This window comes from Sylvia atricapilla, chromosome 2, assembly GCF_009819655.1.
Source record: "Sylvia atricapilla isolate bSylAtr1 chromosome 2, bSylAtr1.pri, whole genome shotgun sequence".
Taxonomy (NCBI): Eukaryota; Metazoa; Chordata; class Aves; order Passeriformes; family Sylviidae; genus Sylvia; species Sylvia atricapilla.
In genome coordinates, this window is record NC_089141.1 from 12,210,781 (window position 1) to 12,234,092 (window position 23,312).

Here is a 23,312-nt window from a genome sequence, read left to right on the forward strand (position 1 = left end):
AGAATTGCTGCTTTCTTGAAGTCAAATTGAATGAAATTAACCTCAAAATCGTCTGTAATTTTACCTTAATGCATTATAATTCAGATGTCAGCTTTTTCTTCCATAATTTGATTCTGCTTGGCTATTAGGATTGCTCAGTGCTTACTCTGTTTTATTGCTCTTAGATGAAATAAATTAAGCTGTGTAGCAATATAAAAGATAATATTCATTGTTATAAATTTGGTATTTACACGAATGAAACATCTTAAATTCCCCATTCATCTGTTTTAAATTAAGTATGAGATTTAAATCACTTGATCTGATTGAGAGCAAGCACTGGAAATGAAGGGACTGTGGGCAATCAAAAAAGCACTCTGAAATTCTGATCAAGGCATTCATTACGGGTGGTGGGAAACAGCACTAAACAATAATTGATTGCATTATGGAGAGTGTAGAGAAACCTGCCATGAGAAAATATTCTGTTCATAGGCTGAGGATGATTTTCTACAGGTGGGAAAGTGAGAGCAGTGAGTATTTCCAATTGCTCAGGTATGGTGGTCACCAGCTCTTGTAGAAAAGGAGGCTTTGGATCAGTCTGGATTTATGAACTTTGTGTGATAAATTTGTATTAATTTTTAAATGCTATCCCTCCATGTAGTTTCTCTTTTTACCAGAGATGTAATAATATACTTAATTTTAACCATAAAACATTTCCTTTTAACTTCAATTTTCTCCGTCTGACTCCTTATAATTCTCAATAGTTTTTATAGGCAAAAAAACCCCAGACCCACGCATGAGGTAAAAAATGCTTGGCCTGAAACTATTCATAGTTCCAAGAGTCTCAATTAAATGTATTCTAACTCCCTCAAGGGTGTTTACTCCAGAATAACTCTGTCATTAATGAAAAAGAAACCTTGCTTCTTGTAGACAGCCTTCTGCCATGCAGTCTGAAATGAGAAGTGAAGACGATTTCAGTTGTCTTACTTTTAGTGTGTCTGGTAATTTGCTGCAGTTTAAAAGACAGTGATTTAGATTTTTACACAGATCAGTTGCTTACAGTGATGTAGAATTTCGCACTGATCAGTTACTGATGATATATTTTGGATTCTAGCTACACTTGTGGTGACAAGTTGTTTTACTGGAAGCAATTCTGTGCAAACCAGTTAGCTGCATCCGTTTTCCAGCTCCTGCCTCATTCCTGATGTGCAAAAAATTATGTTTCTTTTTTAACAGTCAGTGTCCATTGTCTTCCTGTACAGCCTCTAAATCTGTTACCACTTTTCAGTCCCTCTCCTGACTGTTTAGCATTCTCCAATTCCTGTTTTCCTTCAGCTCCAGTTCTGCCTTCTGTTGTGATTTTTTTTTGGCTTTTCAGCATAACATCTCTCTTACTCTCTGATTTAAATTGAAAGAAGGTAGATTTAGATTGGATGTAAAGAAGAGATTCTGTACTGTGAGGGTGGTGAAAGACCAGCACAGATTGTCCAGAGGAGTTGTTGGAACTATCTTGGAAGTGTCCAGGTCGCGTGGTTTGTAGCAATCTGGGATAGTGGAAGATGTCCCTGTCAATGCAGCTGGACTAGATAATCTGTAGAGGACCTCTCTAACCTGAACTGTTCTATAATTCTATAATTCTGTGGTATGCTGGATAGCTTTGCCAGATAAACTGAGCATTTTCATTATGTTGTAGTCTTTGGATAGGAGAAAATAACATTTTTTAAAAATTATTGCTTATTTTTCCCTTAATAGAGTAACTCATCTTCACAGTTGTGGTGCTGTTTGTGCCCTTCTCATGTTTTCTGTGCTCAGACATTTCAGGCAGGATAGCAAAAGAGGAAAAAAAAAGTTTTAAAGAAAGATGTCATAAAGCTCTTTTTAATTCAAACATTTCCTTTGTGGAAATCATTCAAATACAAAGGTTCCTGTCTTCTTCCCTGGCAGCGTGTGTGTATTGTTATATAGTCTATATTTGGCATTGCCTGCAGAGTCCCTGGGCAGTGCTCCAGCCATCCTCAGTGACACAGCTCTTGCATCACTGGGTTGTGTAACAGGCACTTAAGTCTCAAGTAGCCCTTTGAAGCGCTGCTTTGAGCCAGCTCCCAGAGAGCTGCTGCCTTTCCAGCACTTGACTACTGATGCAGTGCTGTACCTGTCTAAATCACCTCTTGCACTACAGAAAATCTGAAAAAAAAAAACCCTTGAAAAAGCGGAAAAGTAGTCTTTTTACTTTCACTTCTTGATGTTAAATCAGAAAAATTATTTTATCCAATTAGATTATTTCATAGTATAAAAGGAAAAAGGAGGGAAACTGTGCTATGGAATACGAGCCCGGTTACTCAACAGTTTACTACATGAATGATGACATTCTCAGATCTATTTAGTGCTCTTCAGTTATCTTTGAAATGTAAATCTCCATGAATGTCCATTAAAAGTATATCATTCAAAGCTCAAAGTCTCTGCATAGTAGAGATGGGTACTCCGTGCTGTCTAATATTTAGAGTAATTTGATATTTGGTTAGATAGTCAAACTTATTTCCTGTCAAGTAAGAGACAAGATGCTGTATATATATTTGTTTGTAATGTTAAAAGTATTGCAAACCTGATTAGTTGATAAAAACAGTTGAGCCTTCATGTTGATGTTCCACTGTATGTAAAGAGACCAAGATTTTTCAGAGCCACTGATTATTAGTATGTACTTCAGCTTGACAGCCTGACCTAGCACCTGTAAAATGTTCATGCTGTGAAAACTTGGTGCTTGACACCATAAATTATAAATGAAGAGCTAGTGGAAGAAGTGACAGTCTGACAAAGTGAAACAGAGAATTACAAAGCTCAAAAAAACTGACTGGCTGTGTGGATATTTAATCAAAGGGGATAAGAAACATTTTAACATCATGAATATGAACCTTGCAGATATCTCTTGGAATATTTGTCACAAGTGTAACAGCTCTGCTTTCTAGGAAGTTGCATTTATTTTGGTATATTTTTGAGGTTCTGCGTTAAAAGAAAACATGTAATACAGCCAAATGTTAACCTCCTTTTCCAAGTTGCCTTTATGTTCCATCCTGGAAGGTTTTTTTTCATATGACTTCTGCTAAACTTCTGTACATCATGGTCACTTTCAGACTACAGTAGTAAGACCAAGTGATTTAAATATTTCACTTGTCAGGCAGATAACTTATCAAACAAACGAGATACCACTTCAAGAAGCAAAGGAGAAAAACTGATCAATTTGCTTGAGAGCATTTTACACAGTTCAAAGTCATGGCTGCTTCTGCTTTGATATGCCCACAGCTTGTGGCTCTACTGATGACTTTCCTTATCTACTGACAGCTAAAGTCATTACTAACCACATTCCCTCTAACCAGCAGAAAAAAATCCCCAAATGTAGCCTTAATAGTCCTCCTCTATCCTTTGTATGTCACTTTCTTTCTTAGGTGTCATTGTTAGTACATTGCAAGTACAAGGCAGCCACTCACTCAGTCCCTCAACCCTCTCAGGTGGGATGGGGAGGATAATAAAAAAAAAAAAAAAAGTAAAAACCTTGTTGGCTGAGATAAGAACAGTTTAATAATTGAAACAGAGTAAAATGTAATAGAATAATAATAATAATAATAGTAATAATGGTGATGGATAAGAACAACAGCAGTTGGAAATAAAGAGGCACAAAACCTAAGAAAAGCAAGTGATCAACAACACAGTTGCTCATCTCTCACTATTCAATGCCCAGCCTGTTCCTGTGCCCTGATCAGCCCCTCACAGCCAACACCCTTCAGATAACACACTGAGTGTGATGTTCTGGGGTGTGGAATATCCCTTTGGCCAGTTTGGATCACTTGTCCTGGCTGTGCTCCCTCCCAGCTTTTTGTGCACTGGCAGAGCAGGAGACACTGAAAAGTCCTGGACTTGGGGTGAGCATCATCCAGCAACAACCCAAACATTGCTGTGTTACCTTTATTATTTCTATACTGAACCCAAAACCAGAAAAAAACTGCACCAGCTGCTATGAAGAAAATGACCTCTATCCCAGCCCAAACCAGGACACTGCGTCAATAGGGAGATCAAGGACCACGTCTTTTTTATTTTAGTAGGAAATACTAACTTCATCCTGTTTGTGTGGCATTGCCACAGGTCTGGAGTGGATAATAATAAATGTCCTGTCACTTCTGGAGGCCCATTTGTATGTCTTGTGGATGAATTCTGAGTAGCAGTTCAGAGTACAGCTGTGCAACAGATGGGGACTGAAAACAGCTGGGAAAGCACAGCTTTCCCAGCCTCTGCATCACATCACACAGACAGGCTTGACGTTCCTGTTGGCTGGGGAAAAGCAGGCATGTCAGGGTGTGCCATTTCTGGGCTGCATGTTTGCTTTGCTTTCTGCTTTGGAGCTTTTCTGCCTGCAAAATAGAGATGACCTTGTTCCATTTTTTATCATGTAGAAGTGTGGTCTGCGTGTAGGTAAACTCTGACTTAACTGCCTGGAGTTGAAAAGTTAGGCTGAACTACAGAAATAGTAGAAGATGGTGAGAGAGTGGTAAAGAGTCTGTGGCTTCAGTGGGTGGGTCTGTGCACTGCAAAAGAACCCTCCTTCGTGTTTCATGTTTGGAACTTCCCTGACTATTGTTCCCATGTCTGATTTGCCTGTGTCATAGTTTCAGACTCCCAGTTCTTGCTCTCAGCCTGTCTGAAGCAGCTCTGCAGCTCTGAACACACCACCCTCAAGGGCTCTGCCAAAAATCCTGGACTGGTCCCTTGTCTTAGTTCTTGAGCTAGAGATTCTCAAACAGCTCTTCATGGGGCTGTGCTGCCAGTCAAGCACAAACTTCAGTTGCTTCAGTCCTGCTCCTAAGATTTGTCCATTCTGTTCCTTGGAGTCACCAAAGTGCTAATTTTTCATTATGGTTATTAGGTGACTACTTGAGTAAGCAGTGACCATCTGTCCTCCCAGTCCCTGTTTGGGACATTATCAGCTCAGATCTCTTCAAAACTTCTTTCGTTAAAGGGACTGCTGTGGAGCACTCCACACTTCTCACTCTGCTTAAAAAGAGGCAGATTTTGAGGTTGAAAGGTATTTCTGTATCAACTTTCTCAGGTATGCATTGAGAAAAGAAAACAAACCTTTGCAATGCCATTTAATTCTTTACTATTAGAGAGGCTGTGTCTTTGGATCAGAGCAGGGCAAGGGAGAATGGATGCCTAGAGTGGGTTTGATTATGGCCATGAACTCCAGGGGGAAGTTTCTACCCTCCTTGAAGAGGAATTCCCAAAAAGTATGGAGTATAGGAGCAATAGCCATGGAGTTATTAACTTCATAATTAGTTTAGCTGGCAGTTATGTATAGGTATTGTTATAATTTTCCAAAAGCTTTTGTATGTTGGGGTTTTTTTTCCCACGTATGGGCGTTGTGACCTTAAATTTTTTATTCATTTTATCATCATTCGATACAAGTATTAAAGTAAAAGACATAAAAGAAACTGCTTGTAAGAATGCAGAGTAGAAAAGGTTAACAGCAAAGTGAAGAATATTAAATTTAGCATTAGTCCCAAACCAAGAGAATTGGCTTCAACACACAAGTCGTTTAGCAGTGCAAGGAAAGATAAATCTGTTTGTCTAAATTTCAGTTGTTTATAATTTCCCTAATGAAGATATACTTAGGTTAATAAACAGGGCTGACAGAACTGTCAGGTATTTGTGTTCATTTAGGAAATGCTGCCCAGTAATCTACTGTTGACATGAACATGGTGGTGAATTGAATATCAATTAGTATTTTCAAGGCAGAATCAAAATTATTAAATAGGGAAGCTGGGCTCCTACCATCATTTTGTGACTCCTGTTTTTATCAGGGTTAGCTCTTGATCTTTTTGAATTACACATGTGAAACCAAAAGCATAGAAAAATAATACAGCTCTGATGTTCTCTGGAGCTGTGAACAGCATTGATTTATCTCACTTCATTTTAACAGCAATCACTGCTCTAAAGGAGTATCCTAAAGCTTAGGCAGGGGTAAGAACACATTGTTTCCCTGGTACCTAAACCCCTTTTTCCCCATCTCATTCTTGGTGAGGAGCGCATTAAAGTCGAGCAATCTGCCTCTGCCTACCAGGACTTCCTTGGCTCTGTGTTCACTGCCTGTCCTGCAGGGCTCACATTGCAGTGCTCAGCCCCATCTGGTGCATTACAAACGTAGGAGTTCATCCCTCCTGGCTGAGCTATAGATTTCACAACCTTCTCCTGCCTTGCTTTCCCATCTGAAAGGGCACTGATCAACAAAATCACTTTGAAATCACTTTGACGCTGCTCTTAGGGAAAAAGCTCTGATATAGGCTAGGAGAGGTAGGACATTACCTACTCGTTTTTCATTCCACAATTACCTGAGGAAAACTTGGGGCCTCATCTTTTTCTGAGGTAAGCCCATTTATTTTGGGTGTGGGTATGCTTTCTTTTTTACCTCAGTAGTTTTATTTTTTCTTGTGCTGATGAGTAAGACTCGCATGGGAGAATCAAGTGCCTGTGTGAGACCTCAAAATACAAAATGTTTACCGCTGTCTTAGAGCAAAATAACCTGTGGGGTGTCAGAATAAGTAATTAAGATCTAGCCATGTACAAATTGGAATTGTAACTGTTATCCTAGAAAGATGTCAATGCAGAAATTCTCGTGTGTTTCTGCACTGACAGATTTTCTCTATGCATTTGGTGCCACTGAATGTATCAAGTGGATTTCCAAGGCTTCATTTGGTATTCGTGAAATAAAACTTGGAATCCACCTTAGTGGAGAAGACTGAATCTTTTACTGACTGTTATTATGTGCCTTTATCTGATAAATTGTTGAATTTCTCCCCCTACTTTGATATCTTTCCTGGATTTATAGACAAGGATTAAAATAATGGAAAGAAAAAGAACACAAAATTTTACTGTTATTTCTTTTGGGTGCAAGGATTGGTGTTTATTGAAAATAACTCTGTCCCTCTTAAGTATTTATAAATTGTAAGTTACAGTAATTGATTATCACGTATTTTGATAAGTGCTTAAAGTATTGCAGTTGTTTGTTTTACAGTGAAATGGAATTGGTAAGGGAGGAAAAATGATCTTGTTAATATATGTTTATGGTTGGAAACTTTAAACCCTGAAGTTAACTTAGAGCTTGCCAATTTTTTAAAAAAATCTGCTTTTAAATCCTTCTTTCAGAAAGACAGGTGTAACTGAGGTAACTGAGGGGTCAGCAGTGCTAAAAATGATATAACGAGAATAAAGAGGTTTGTGTTGATTTTTAAAGTGAAAATGGGAGAAAGTATGAAAAAAGGATGTAGCAAAACTGAAACATTGGGTATGAAAATGCTGGTTTCCATTCCAGAGAGAGATGGGGCAATAGGGTTAGAGCAGCCTTCTCCTTGAAGGAGAAGGTGTCTTTACATATGGAAAGGATGATTATATTACCTCTGTAATATGATACATTTTCATTTCATTTAAAAAATGATCTTGCTAAGAAATAGGTAAGAATGTATTCTACGAAAAAAGGTTGAATGTAAAAGGTAGCTTTTTTTTTAATTTCTTTTTTTCCTAAAGAATCATTATTTGGTTTAATCTTGTTTTCTCAGAGCCACAGGAATTCAAATTATGTCTATCCAGGAAGCCATAGGAAACAGTAAGACTGAAACACATAACTGAATCAAATGAGAAAAGAGGGGAAAATATTCCTTAAGCATCTCTATGTAGTGTATGGAAAGAAAAATGGTGCTGTGGGGGAATTGGGTTTTGAAGATTCTCACTGGAGACCTCGTGTAATGGAGTAAAACAGTACCAAGATAAAGACAGGCATTTATCCAATGTAACCCCATCTAATAACGTTGCAAACTTCTTTGCACTGACAAGATAAATGTGTCATGAATGAGATGTTGGGTTTAGTACATGAAAAATTATTCTAGCCAGTTCTCATTCATTAGAAGAGACTTTTAAAAGTGTTTGTGTGAGTGTACAAATATGAGAATAAGAAAGGTGAAAGGGGAAATTCCTTTTAAAAGTTCTTGATTAGGAAATCATTGATCAGTAAAAAAAGGCCAATTTTGAATAACAGCTCAAGCTACATTGGAGGTAACATGAAAGCAGAAACTAGAAATACAAACATTTCTTGTAATTAATGGAAAAGAGAGGATACATATGGAAATCAGCACATTAGAAAATAGGTAGTGTGGAAAACTGAAAATAAAAAGAAACTGTGTTAGGTAAAAGCCCAAGTCTCACAACACTCAGGATAATGGGAAATTCTCTATTGCATTAAGAATAAAAATGTTTGTGTGAATGGTTTTGAACTATTTTCAGAAAGAGGCAGAAAATAATGGGTTTGAAATTAAGAAAATCAGAAATTAGTGATTTATGCATAAAACAAGGAGAATATGAAGCACTCCCCATCTGGTGTAAATAGTCCAATAGTCCTGGAAGAGTCCTGACAGAATTGGCTGAGGGCATCTCTGGGTTACTGATGGAAAATTTAATGAGTTTGGGGACTCAGGGAATTCAGGAATACTGGAGAAGCGTAGGTGTTAGAGTTGTGGTTTGAAAAGAAAAAGGAAGCACCATTAACAAGGTAACTAGATTTTTATAAAACTCACATTTGGAGAAGTCATTTATCTCCCTGACTCTGCCCCAAGGCAAGAGGAGATTATGCAGAAACCAGGCCTGCCAGTGTTCAAGGTGTCTTAAAAGCCTCCTGGAGTGGAGATTCCCCAGCTTCCCAATTAGTCACAGCTCTCCCTCTTCTTTACAACTGTAGGGTAGCAAGGATTTTCTTGGAGTCTGACATAAAACTCTTGGAAATGTTGAGGAGAGTGGAAGGATTACTCTCTCTGTTTTGCTGGCTCTAATCCCGCTTATCTCAGGCAAACAGCATTGTCAATACTTTGTTTACTCTCTGATCTGCTGTGACTCCTGCACACTTCTGTGGCAGAATTGCTATCTAGACAGGTGCTCCTCATACTTTATTACTGCATCTCATTAATCTTGCCTAAACCAGATAGCTGTTGCATGCAAAATAATGAAAATTATAGAAAAGGATTCAATTGATATGTGTATAATGAATGCCAGTTTGTTTGGTTTATGGAAAACAGGCCGAGTCATAAAACCAAGCATTTAAATAAATTTTCCCAGTTGATTGCACGTTAATTGCCAAGGTAACTTGGATATTGCATATCCCCTTCTTCTTTCTGTCTTCCTCAGGCAGGCAAGCCACAGCAGTAATATGTTGAGATTTTTTTATATTATAATAGAATATGACAGAGTCTTCTGACAGTAAAAAGCTTAGCATTTTTTTAATGAGGTCTAAGAAACCCTAAAGTAGTTTTAGTGTCTGTTAAATCACAGAATTTGAAATATTCATTATACACCATTCAATGTTCTGATGTTCTTCATTAGTAACATGAAAATAAACTCAATACCTGACAAAAGGAGTAGCAAGTAAAGAAAGAGGATGTACAGACAGGGAGGAGCCTTTACCGCTTAGTAAAGGTCAGCCCTTGCAAATGAAACTTGTTTTAGTATAAACAAATGGATCTTTGTGCATTCAAGAGCAAAACTTAAGCTAAACTGGAAAAATTATGATGAAAAGGAGTGAATCTGTACAGAACAGTGATCTTGTAATCTTGTAGAGTAGTAACAGCTTATGAATGCAGTGCTGCAGCAAAAAATAGGCTAATGTGACCCTAGATATATAAACAGGATATAAAAATAGCCAGAACTCTTAATACATATTGTTAAAAGGAATGATTTCAGAATACTGCATGTGATCCTCTTTCTAAAAATGAAAAAAAAACCCCAAACCTCAAACATAAAACCTGAAAGAAAGTACAGACACTTCAGAAGAAAGCAACAACTCGAGGGCTAGAAGTGAGAGACTTCAATAGCTCTGTGTGCTTGCCTTATAAACTTTGCAGTCAATAATAGAGTTCTCAGAGAAAAAAAAGGTGCCAGTTTTGCCCATTTCTGGGGGTCATCTGTAATGGCTCCCTACCTTGCTGGAAGATACTGAAACTTTCAGGGGTTTTTTGGGTATCCTTTACGCAGTACAGAAGAGATGTTCCTGAGTTATAAGTGCTGTCTTCAGAAATTAATGTCTGTGTACTGCTCTGTTTTCCTTGCAAATCTTAGGCTAACCCACTCTACAGGTAACAGTGAAATGTCTACAATGAAGAAGATCTAACTGGGTGATCCGATATCAGACTGTGATTCCATTAAGTTGGCCAAAATCCTGTATTAATTGTGGTTTTTTACACATACCCTGTCTGGAGATGTGTGAAAAAACAAGAAAAGAAATGGGTAAAATGAATCTTTGGAATGTTTTTTCCCTTGGCTGTACAGACACATTTCAGAGTTCATCTTTAGAAGAGTATTTTGGAATGAAAATTAAAATTCCACCCTGTCAGTCCTTGGAGCTCTGCTTGTTGTAATTTTAGGTAAAACAGTTTCCCTGGGACCAGGTAAAACCTCTGAAAAGATTAATTTCAGTTGTAAAGTCTAATAATAGCAGTGTAAGATAATTTCCAGAAAAATGGAAACTGCATCTCAATATGACATGAGTAATAATAATAACATAATAAATATAAATTAATGTATGTGCTGGAAAACAAAGCTAAACATTTCAAGGAATGAAATGTTCAGGTAATTAAACAATAGGCTTACAGATGTATGTTTAAGTCTGTATAGTATTGTTGGGCAAGTGTTAGTGTCCCCAGTTCAGTTATTTAAGAAAGGACATTCAAGTGCTAAATCTGAGTTCTTTTTTATCCAGAGAGGTTTTTTAAAAAGGGTCTTTGAGTTCATTTTGAATCGTGATATGACTTTGTAATGGCAGACTTAAACTCTTATTTACTCTGCAAGTTTTAGAGGCATCACCTCAGAAAAGTGCCTGCTAAAAGTGGAGGTTGGATCTCGCAAATGTCAATAACATTGCTGAGTCTCAACCAGTGTACTCAGAGCTTTTCCCATCAAATATTCACTGCAGTAGTTCCAGACACGCTTCTGTTTATGCTGACAGCTAATGGCTTGTCCTTAATGGACACTTCTCTTTTTTTTAAGAAGGATGGATCTTTTTATAGCATACAAAGGAGCATAAATAAGTAAATGTAGGGACAAGGGTCAATAAATACAGCTTCGTGATCCCATCAGCTTTTTAGGGAATTTTCTCATTAAGCATCATGGGTGTCGTGGCCACCATCTTCTTTTAGTCTCTTTGCATGTGAAGTTCCAGTTCTTTTGAAACTTTCCCTGTCTTGCAGGCAGAGGGGAAGCCTCCACTCCAGTGTGTAATTCAGATGTTGACACGCTGGCATTCCTCTTAGCCTGGAGCTCTTTGGCAGCGGGAATTCTCTGCCATAAGAGCTGTGAGTTGGAAGCTCCTTGGCAGTGCAGATTTGTCTGCCATAAGGTCTGTGCTGCTGGGGATAGGCTGCTTCTTAATCACCTCCTTTAAAGATAGCTTGGGTGTCTCTGTCCCACACTGAAGTCTAGCACACAGATACCCCCAAACCTCTGAAGTGTGTGAGGATTTTATTGCTTTATCCGTGTTCTCATTTGTATAGCAGGCTCTGTTGAATCCACAGCTTCACTGGAGTTTGTATTTCTTTGGCATAAACCTAAGGTTTATTTGATCTTTCAGTATTTGCATGTTTTTGATTGATAATTATTTTATGTCTTGTAATGTAAGTGCTGTTGGAAAGTCAGTCTTTTAATTTTCATGGCTTTCATTTCTGACACTGAATGCGATACCATTCTAGTTCTGGTTAGTAGTTGTTTGGTTGTTTGAATCCTCCAGTTGGATAATTCTCTAGTTGGTTTGAATTTTCCAGTTCTTTGGTAGCTACAGGTGAGAGTATAAGCATTCAAGAGCCTTGGTATGTCAAAGGTATCAAAAATTTGATTTTAACAAAACTCAGTTACTCATTGGGGATCATTTGGTAAGTGTATACAAGGAATATTATTAGATCATGGCTCAACTAAATCTAAACTTAATATACTTTCAGTGATGAATTTACTGCAGTTTTCAATTTCTTTAATGTATAGCTTTGAGCCTTCAAGTAGTATTTGATTAATTCAGGCAAGGAATTAATTAATTCAGGCTCCAGTGAAGAAATGAATTAGTTTTTCTTTCTGTATTTTTAGGTCTTGTTCTACAAAAGTATTAATTTTGAATACTTGGATGATGTTTATTAAATTGTGGTCTTGCTACCACAAAAAAATTGTAAAAGTGAAATGACACTTCAAACCCTAATACTGCTCATAGAAAAAATTATTTCTGCATGCAGATATGTGGGAATAGCACTTGACAAAGAGCAAGATAAAACTTGAAACTCAGCTGGAAACAGAGTACATAACAAATAGTCCATGTTTAGGTGGAGAGAGGAGGGAAGGAGAGATGGAAAGAAGAAAACAAACAACTAAGATGAGCTTGAGCAGTTGGTCCTCTCTATGGAAAAGAAATATGTAAACCCAGTTTGTGGTTTTGTTTTTAATTTTTTGGCAGTAACAGATCTCCAGTAGATTATAACTTTAAAGTTTTACACAGGAAACTGCTGCATCAAATGTCAAATGAGAAGGTGCTTTTTTTGACTCTTCCATAAGAACATGGTAAATAGAAAATACTATGACAGCTGTAAATCACAGCTTTTTAAGCAAGTGGAAGACAACAATAGTCTCAAGGAGGATAGTGATACTTTTTTAAAAAGTAAGATAGGGATTGTAAGAAATGGTTAATTTGTACTCATTCATAAAACTTCAAACAGTGAAGTGGTGAAGTGGAGAGCAGACTACTTCCCTTTGTTGAATATATTTTAAAAAATATGATTATTTCTTCACATAAACCATTAAGCTTTTACGTGGTCTATGCTGAGCTTTTTACTTGCCTGTGAGTCTGTTAACGAGACAGCAAACTTCAGTTTCAGGTTAAAAGTCACCGTCCATTCAAACGTAGAGGAGCTTTAAGTGTCACTCGTTCAAAAGAGAAGGGAAGATGCTGGGTCAGGTTCCCCCTAATGAGCTGCCAAGTTCAGTGTCCGTGTCAAGATGCCTTTTCCATAAGGCAAAAAAACTTCACCTGGCTTCTGCTGCTGCTGTATTGCTTTGGAGAAACACATTATAGATAGCTGTACATTGGTTATTTGGACAGAAAAGAGGTGGAAGATGGTGCACAGCAGTATAAACCCCACAAATGTGTGGATAGTGGGCTCATGTTTCAAATTTCGTGCTCAATTATCCTTTCCATCGTGTAACCATTCTAAGAAGAACTGAAATTAGTGGGCTATAGGGAGGAATTCAGCAATCAAAACACACCAACTCAATAATTAAAATAAACAACACTATATAATACTTCATTATGTGTTTAAATACCGATTTAGATTTCTGAAGTTAGAGGGTTGGATGAAACAATTCCATTAGAGGGCAGTAGTACCTGTGGGTAAAATGTCTCATGTGCTATGTGTATTTTGTTTAGCATCAGTGAATGGAAATGAAAAAGGAAGTTAATGTAATTTAACATTAAAATAATGCAGAAACATTTTGTAATAGACAATAATGCACGTCCTATCATAGATCAAAGAAACCAACAGGAAAATGACAGAAATCAAGCAAAATATATGCAGCAGATACTAACTCTGTGATACTCCGTCCAAGAGAGAAACTGAAGTTGTTTGTCTTTCTCTTCTCAGTTTGCAAATTGTATAACTTTGTTTCTGGGAAGATTATGGGTTTCATAAAAAAAAAAAAATCTTACTTCTGAAACTGTATTTTGTTAGCTTTAATTCTGCAGACTTTCCATATTTCTCGGCAAAGGATTGCAGGAATGTGCATGTTTGATCAGGCATCTTTTAATGGTTAAATATCCATAGTGTGCTGTGATTTGGCCATGATTTCTGCAAAAAATTTTGGGGTTTTTATGAGTTTTGAGACATTTTTTAGGTAAGAAATGTAAGCCATGAAAGCCCAAATGAACCTGGCTACCATGGCAAAATCAGGCTTTCCTGTTTTATTACTTTTCTATGTCTAATCCAGGCAATACCACAAACACCATTTCTTTTTCCATTTTCAGTTGTGTTACTTGATACTACAACTGCCCTCGGAGAACTGGGATGGAAAACATTTCCCTTAAATGGGGTAAGTCTCTCACTATTTTGGTTTTTTGGTCTCGATTTTGTTATTCTGACACTTTGGAAATGAATGGCTCTCATACCTGGGTGGATATTCTTGCAATATGGACTTGTCTGAAAGATTTTAGTTGTTCTTGGGACTAGAGCTTCCTGTGTTGAGTAGGAATTACAGATGCAAGAATGACATGAATACACATTATTATGTTCTTTCCTTGCTTCAATGAATACTAAGTATCTTAGTTTAAATCCAATTCTGTTACACATCATAAAGTTTCATATTAAAAAAACTCCTATGGTGGAGGAATCTGTTACAGCTACTTTTTTGGTAAAATGAAAGGAAAAACAATTTTCTGTTTTGCAAATTGGAACAAAAATTTTATGGTTCAAGTGAGAACCAGTATGGACTTCAGCATCTGATAATATGGTATCATATTACCTAAATCTGAAAAATGAAAACATGAATAGTGTCTGTTATCCATGGGAACAGTGAGCATGGGGTAGAGCAGCATTTTTACTCTCTGAAGTTCAACCATCAGTGCTTTGCCAGTGGCTACACTTTCAGAACCTGGTTTTTTTCTTTTCCACCCAGCTAATGCATGTCACAGAGTATCAGGGGCACTGGGAGTTTCACTTTTAAAGTAAGATGCATATTCTGGAGCATTTAACACGTTCTGCATCTTGTGGTTCCATGTCACTGTACATACTGTGTATCACTTATTTTTATACTAGCTTGCATTATCTCTTGATTCTTGTGTATGAGGCATATAATTACTTACTTCTCTGAAATGAGCTCAGAAGATACTGTTTTTCTGAGAGAAACATCTTGTTCCATTTTCAGTCATTTTATTTGCCATGTTCTGTTCCAGAAGGAAGTAGAAACTGTCTACCCTCAGCACCTTAATAATCCATTTTTAAAAAATGCCTTCTGTGTCTTTGCCTTCAGGGATTTCAAGCAATACAACATTTCATAATCTCAGCCTGTTTTCAACTTTATGGATTACTCTTTTTCTCTATATTCCTAGGCATGATTTCCATCTCTCACAGATACTTCTGTGTTTCACGTTTTGTATACAGTCTCACACAATCTGAGTTATGATTCTGAAAGTTTTATTTCCTTTAAAAACCCCAGACAAAGTAAATACTGTCAACACCACAATGAGAAATGAATCAAGGATTTTTTGCTCTAGCAAAAAGTAAGGACTGTAATCTACGATGATGAGAAAAATCCAGTGATGAATGTTTTGTTTGAGCACTGGGATGATCTCCATAGAAGTACACAGTACATTTGGAAACCACACAAGATAAAACTGCAGTTACTCTGTAAATTCCTAAAAGCTTTAGGTACTCTGAAATAAGCCACAGTATACAAACACAAAAACATGTGCACTCCAAGTTAATTTAAAACACAGCTATTATAACATGTATTTTTTGGTTCATTATACATACCCTATACATTAGTTTGGCAGCCTTTTGAGGGTTTGGGGTGTCTTAGGACCTCTGCTGTATATTAAGAACTGGCAGCACTTACTAGAAATACGGGAAGGAGTTTACATTTCAGTATGAACCCAGGATTGAATTATTAAAATATTGACCAAAAGGTACAAAGTGATTTAAAAAAACAAAGGAGCTAGAGTAAACATGGGGGAGAAGAGTGTAGCATAAAAATCATAGAATCATTTTTGTTGGAAAAGACCTTTCAGATCACTGAGTCCAACTGTTAACCCAACACCACCCTGTTCACCCCAAATGCCACATTCACACACTATTTGAACACTTCCAGGGATGGTGATTTATGTCCACAGCACTACCTAATCTGAGTTACTCTTGTATCCTAATATAATCCAGAACATGGCACAGTCATTAGTGTGATTGAGATTATCCCTGCAGAGATAAGAATCTGTTCTGTCCCATGATGGGGACATTAGGATTTTCTTGTTTCCTGAAGGAGAGTGACACATTTTGAATTGTTGGTGTTTTTTGAAAAAAATTTTTGTTCATTTACCACTGAAATCTAATGTGTTACTTTAATCAAACCCTTTTTTTTAAGTGTTTATGTAGTGTTCATGTGTGTAAGAAAAATGTCATTGCCATATGATTACTGCTCTGCTGAACATATTTGATGTTAGGAGGATGGGATGGTGGGTTTTCTTGGGGCTGTGACATTAGCAGGGGTCATTAATTTACTGGCATACTCAGTCACAAGGAATGTTTTCATTAAATTAAAGAGTTACTGAAATAATAATGCTGGGGATTTGGTATTGAGTATGCCTCAGAGGTTTTAAACTAGCAGGCCAGAGTGAAGTGGGATAAAAAAATCAAGAGTTCTTTTGCAACTTGCAGAACCTTAACCTTTGCCTTCCAGACTTTCTTATTTATAGTAGATTGATGACATAACATTTGTAAGCTTTCAGCAGTTTTGGTCATTATTGAGCTGCAAAGATAACTGTTTTATCCATGTCTTGGGAATATAGTGTGTGATTTTGTTTTTAAATTTTTTTCCTAATTATTTGTGCATCCTTCCTGAAGCATGAGAATGTAATAGTTTTTTCTTACTAACAGATTTTATTTGCGTGTCAGATTTTTTTCCTTGTATTTTGAACAGGTCATAAATTTAGTGCTTAGAGTTACAAAAATGCAGCATAAACACTAATATCTCTGAGGTCAATACCATCAACTTTTGTTGACTGAGTTCCAGTTTAGCTTCTTGGTGATGGGCTGTCTAAAATTTCTGCCTTAATAATGGACACATTTGATACTTCCTCTGTTCTTTGGGCTGCAGTTCAAAATGACCGATTGATTTATGAAAAAGCATGCACTATGAAAGGAGATCTTTACTTGCTAAACTGTCACTCCATAACCTTGAAAATACAGAGTAGAGGTTTGGGGTTTTTTATTGGTACAAAAAATGGGAAGACACAAGTTCATATGTTTCAGAAGAGGGTGTGAATGGGAGTGAGTGAGTAGTCACAAGTGCAAGTGCGTGTGAAGCAAAATCCAGCATTCTAACCAAAGTCACTTTGCTGACCTTGGGGATACTAGGATCCTGATTCCTAGTCAGTAACTAGGAAAGAAATGAAAAAATCTGCAAGTCCCAACTGAAATGCAGTGGTCCACAACCTTCCTTTACACATTAGCAGTAATACTAATAAAATAACATACCTTACTCAGCTGCATTTGGTGGTATTTTTTTCCTTCTGTCTTCAAGTGACTTTAAAAAAATACTATTTGTTTCTTATTGCATTAGTTATGGCAACACAATTTTGTGAGCAAGGTTTGCTCAGAAACTGTTGTTTGGGGACTGCTGCCATATGGGCCTGTCCAGTCCTGATAGATTTCTACCATAAAATGGTTTGGGTTGGAAGGGAGCTCAAAGATTGTCCCATTTCAACTCCGTGCTTTTGGCAGGATGCCACAGGACCATATTGCTCAAACCTCCAACCATCCCATCTGTCCTTGAACACTTCGAGGGATGGGGCAGCCATAGCTTTTTGGCCAACCTGTGCCAGGGCCTCACCACCCTCACAGGAAAGGATTTCTTCCTGATATCCAGTCTAAACCTCCTCTCTTTCAGTCTGGAGCCATTAGCCCTTGTCATATCTCCCCATGCCCTTGTGAAAAGTCCCTCTCCAGCTCTCATGGCCCCCTTTAGGGGAATTTGCTGTAAGATTCCCCCACAGCCCTTTCTTCTCCAGGCTGAGCAAGCCAAATTTGTGCATAGCCACTCCAAAAATCACTTTAAAAGGAGGGCAAGGTGACTCACAGCACAAAGATGTGAGACATTTAGGTGTGGAAGAGACTTGTAAAAGCTACCTTGACTTGTCAGAGTAGACACAATGTGTAGCCTCAGCAGTAAAGACCTACTAGAAGTCCTCTAAATTATTTGACAGCTCTGTGAGTGATGCAAGTACTTTAGTTTCCACAAGTATTTGAACAGCTTCCTTGTCAATTGGTAATTTTCCTATTGATTTATCCAGGGAAATAATTTTGGTTTAAATATCTTCTTTCTATAGGGGATTTAAATTTTTTTAAATAACTGTCACTAATATACAGTATTACTCTTCTTGTGTTAGGAATTTTTTGAGACTAATCTTGTCAAAGTACTGATTTTTTTCCCCCCTACCTGACTGTTCATATTATCCTCTCTGTTAAAATAATTGTTTCACAGTAAATGCATTAATCAGCAATTTATTTTGTAGCTGCTTCTTAGCTAATTAGGAGACATTTCTGCATTTTATGGTAACAAGAGTTTTGAATGGCCTGATACTGTTTGTCACAGATGGCACTGAGGTTTTCGTTGAAAGAACATTTCTTTCAATGCGGCTGCATGCATCTTCACCTTCATCTTTTATCTCAGAAAGTGACTGGGGGAATATATGTTGGAACATTCTTCTACAATACCGAACATTTTAAACTGTTCATTTTCTTAAGTAGACTGTCTTTGAACTGTATTTATAAGCATAAGGAAGTTTATAGACTTAATACTTATTTCCTAAATAAAACAGTGGTGTGTTCTCAGCACTGTTTCGGTCACCAGTATAAACATAGCACTAAAGGGCAACTGGAAAGAAATTAACTTTGTCCCAGGCAGGCACAGTAAACAAAATTCAACTTGTGTGAAAGTTAGCAGGATAAGTCAGCAATACCATCAAAAGGCTTCTATCTGAAAGTATTTCGCTTTTCTTCCAAACAAATCATAGAATCATTTGAGTTGGAAATTATTTGGATCACTGAGTCTGACTGCAAATTAACACTGCCAAGTTCACCACTAGCCAAATCCATAAGCGCCGCATTGACTTGTCTTCGCACATCTCCAGGGTTGAGGACTCAGCTGAGTCCCTGGACAGCCTGTTCCAATGCTTGGTAACCTTTTCCATGAAAAAAAAAAAATCCTAATATCTAATCTAAACTTCCTCTGGTCTAACTTTAGGCCTCTCATTTCCTCTCATCCTGCCGCTTGTTCCCTGGGAGAAGAGACTGAGCCCTGCCTGGCTACACCTTCCTTCCAGGTGTGTGTAGGGAGCAGTAAGATCCCCCGGGCCTCCTTTTCTCCATTCTAAACACCCGCACCTCCCTCAGCGGCTTCTCAGAACACTTCAGATCCTTCTCTGGACTCGCTCCAGCCCCTCAATGTCCTTCTTCTCTTGAGGAACCCAAAACTGGACACAGGATTCAAATTGTGGCCTCACCAGTGCCAAGTACAGGGGGACAATCCCTGCCCTGCTCCAGCTGGCCACAATATTCTTGCTCCAGGCCAGGGTGCCACTGGGCACCTTGGGCAACTGCAGCTGTGTGGGGAGGTGTTGCAGAAGTAGCAAGAAGCAAAAGTTTTAACTAAGAACTGGGGATGTTTTTTGAGGAAGAAAAATAAAGCATCTGAATGTGTAAGTTCTTCCCCCTATTACAGCTGTTCAGCTGTGGGAAAGATTTGTAGTTACGTCTGTGAAAGCTCACCAGCAGAATTTCAGAGGTGTTACGAATGCTGTGGTTTTAATAAGATCTTTAATAGAAGGTAGGGATTTAGCTGTCAGAACATTTAACAGGGATGAAGGGAAGGGAAGGAAGCTAATCAGATTTTCACACAATATGGGGAATTTACAGAGATGACATTAAGAAAAAATATTGGCAGTCACATATTTGAGCTGTAATTTGGGCATAATCGGATACCATCCTCTGCAATGCCATATTTAGAATCCTTTTTGACAGTCAAGTCATTATTTGAGGAAAAAGGTTAAATCGAGGGGTAAGTTTTTTGAGATTAATTTCCATCTGCAGAGATTAAACAATTAGGTATATCCATGATCTAGTTAAAATTTCTAGGAAAGTTTTCTTAAAGGAGTTGCAGTTGCTCATATGAGACAACTCATGCAAGTCTACTTTCCATGTTTCTTTTAGGAGTATCTCTTAAACCATAAAGGCTTTTCTTGTAAACTAAATGTCCCAGAAACTCTCAGTGTCCAGGTAGATTGGTGCATGTCTAAATTTTTGGGTTTGCCTGTACTTCCTGGTAAAACGGTAAAAATCTTAATTTTCTTGGAAAACCCTGGGGGCACAGAATTAGCAGTGGCTGTGCTGGGAATTTGAGAGTCTGGTGGATGGGTACAGGGTTATGGTGACACGGTCCATCAGAAATAGATAAACTCACAGAATTTGCTAGGCACTGAGATAGTATTTGTCACTCTCAGGTTTTTTTGTACATACACTTGCACAGTATCCTGATTATTTTTGTGTGGAACATCTAATTGTAGATTCCACAGAGGCTTGACTAAATACATGGTCATGTTCTTACTTAGATATTGCAAACACGTTTTGGGCCCATTGGTGCTTGCCACTGTGCAGTCACAGATCTAAACCATTCCTAGCCTAAACTGTGAATTAAAAACAAAGCAAAATACTGCCCCAAACCCCCAACCTCCCAGAAAAAAACCCACCAAGAAACCCCAAACAAGCAAAAACTAAATACAAACCTACAAACCACTTCTAGAGAAGCAGATATAATGGAGGAGGATTATAAACTGATTTGTATGCTCCAGCATAGAACAGCCATATACTTACACCTCATATATAATCTGTAATAGTACAGTATTAGAAACTGTCTCTGAATTGCTCAACCAAATGCAATTTGTTGTATCTTTAGTGTATTGTGTGGTAAATCTGAACCTGATGATAGTAGTGTTGCATATATTTTTTGCATTAATTTTCCATTCCTGTTTAAATAGTCTTGTGTACATACATAGAACTAGTAAAGGCAAAATTTATTGTCTATATTTTGTATGTGTATACATATATATGTATATTTTTCAATGTATGTTGTATATTATATAGCAAAAGAGGACAAAGAGTGGCACTAGCAGTATTTTTATTTTCTGTTAAGTTTCTCATTTTAGGTGTGAGAACTGTTCTAACTGGTGGAGCACAGTAAACATTTAAGTTTTTTAGTTGTGCAGCCCCACAGAATGAATGCTAATTCTGTGTTATTTTTTTAAAAAGTAGACTGTTGGAAATTTAAATAAATAAGAGTGTCATGCATGGGTTCCACCTTGATGCACTCAGTGCACAAAAAATAGCTTTTAAATCTGTGTGATATTCATCTCTTGCATTCACAAGTTAGCAATATTTTGGCTTGCCAAACAGGGCAGTAAGGAAAAAAAAAGAAAGCAAGAAAGTATAATTTAGTGAAAAATTAACCCATTCTTTCAGGGTTTTTTCTTTTTTTTTTTTGGTAGAGAAAGAATTGTATTTTGAGAAGGAAAACACAGTGGGTAGAAGGAGGAAGAATGATTGATTTAAGTTCTATTGGGTTTCTTTTCAGCAGTGTTAGGTTCCAGAATTTTATGGTTTCCGTCATGCAGAAATTCAAAAAATTCACTCATATGTATATTCCAAATTAAATATATTTTCTGTTATAATTTAGCCTTCACTGTGCAGACACACAGAGCAAGAAAGAATGACTTTTACTGAGTGCTGCCCTCAGTAAAAAATCAAGGAAAAGCCAGAACAAAATAAAGTGGAAGAAAAGCAATATTTATGGAAATACCAGGTGCATACTGAACACATCTTTATCGGAACCATTGTATTTTCAGAGACTTCAGAAGTGCTGCACTGAACTCTTGGGAAATACCCTTTGAAATTCCTGTGTGCTTAGGAAATGGTCTCATAAATGATAAAGTGGGTGATAAATATCTAGGTATTCTGAGAAGAAATCTCTCTGAATTGTTCCAAAGCCACGTGATTTTTTTTCCCCAAGAGAAAAGGTAAAATTGGCAGCAGCAGCAGCAGATGCTTCACTGTCTCAGGACCAGTTGCTGCTTTTTACTCAGATGCTGTGTTCAGTAATTTAGAAAAACTCTAAGCCAAATTGCTGTTTTATTTTTATCATTTTTAGTGCCAGAAATAATTTATATTCTGAAAGTGGATCTCCTATGTCTAATGAAAAACAAAAGGATTAATATATTCTTAAGGATTTGTGGTAGCTTGACCTTATACTGGAAGCCCTTACATAGGCTTAACAGAAAAGAAAACTAAAGAAAAACCCCAAACCATGCCAACTTCACTTTTGAAGCTTTTACAGATGTTTAAATACGTGGAATGAATTTTTAAAATTACAGAGAAGTAACCAGATCATCAAGCTTGAAGCATTCTCTAAGCCTCTTTTACACAGGCACACAGAGTCCCTTTTGCAAATTGCAGTAAATAATTTATGTTCTGATGGTGCTTTAAATAATAGGATTATAGGATGTTTGTGGGTATCAGGAGTTTTAGCCATTGCCAGGACAAAAACAGTATCCACGTAGTTTTTCTGCTCCACTGATATTCTTACCAAGTGAGAAAAAAATTCTCCAATTGGACTGAAATATGTGGTTGTTGAAGAAATTCTCCTCTGCTTTACCCTCTCTTGCAGCAGATGTCCAAACCTCTGGTACAACATTTGAGCTTGTAATCCCTTCTCTGAAGAAGATTTAACTGAATAAAGTGTGTAGCAATTGCTTGTCCAAAATACAGAGAATTGTAAACTTCAGATTTAAGAAAATACACTTCAGGCAGTAATTTTCACACAATTTAATATCCTGCAAAGGGATCCAGGTGGGTACAGAGGCCTTTAGCACATGGATTATGTATTTATGTAAGCAGTCTCAGCAGAATTGGATACTCTTCACATAATCCTACCAATCTACTTCAAAAAGTGGAAAATAGATAGTTTGTAATAATGTCTATTGGCTGCTAATAAGGAAACATAATTATTTTTAATAATCATAATTCCATGGAGAACAAAATAGAAAGGAACCCAGTATAAAATCCATGTATTTATGGATAATAATTTATAACTGTATTTTCGATTTAAGAGGATAATGCTCTGGTGTTGTATTTAATCAAAAGAAGCCTATCCTAGGAGTTTCAAACACAATACATGACTTGTAGAAATAAAGTGAAAGATCACAAGTCCTGTTGATATAGCATTTGAAGAGCTCAGGTGTTGTACTTGACCTTTTGTTTCGTCTTGTAAGAAGTCCAATAAATGTTTCTTTTAGATTTCCTAGTAGTGTTAAAAGCTGGGCATATTGTAGAGGAAGTAAAAAAAAAGAAAAAAATTTAAAGTATAAGTTAGCAGACACGACACCTGAATAATGTGATGATATATGATATTTTCAGTATTGCCTTGTTCAGTGATTTCTCTCCATGTCTATTATTTCTTTTAATCAGCCTTCCATG

At 37.2% G+C, this 23,312-nt stretch overlaps 1 protein-coding gene across 1 annotated transcript in view; it reads left to right on the forward strand.

Annotated features, from left to right (window-relative positions):
• EPHA6 (EPH receptor A6) overlaps positions 1-23,312 on the forward strand; it is a 366,464-nt gene that overhangs the window by 13,152 nt on the left and 330,000 nt on the right. The window contains exon 2 of the mRNA XM_066340828.1: positions 14,048-14,112. Coding sequence (XP_066196925.1) covers positions 14,048-14,112 — 65 coding nt within the window. The remainder of the gene's footprint in view (positions 1-14,047; positions 14,113-23,312) is intronic.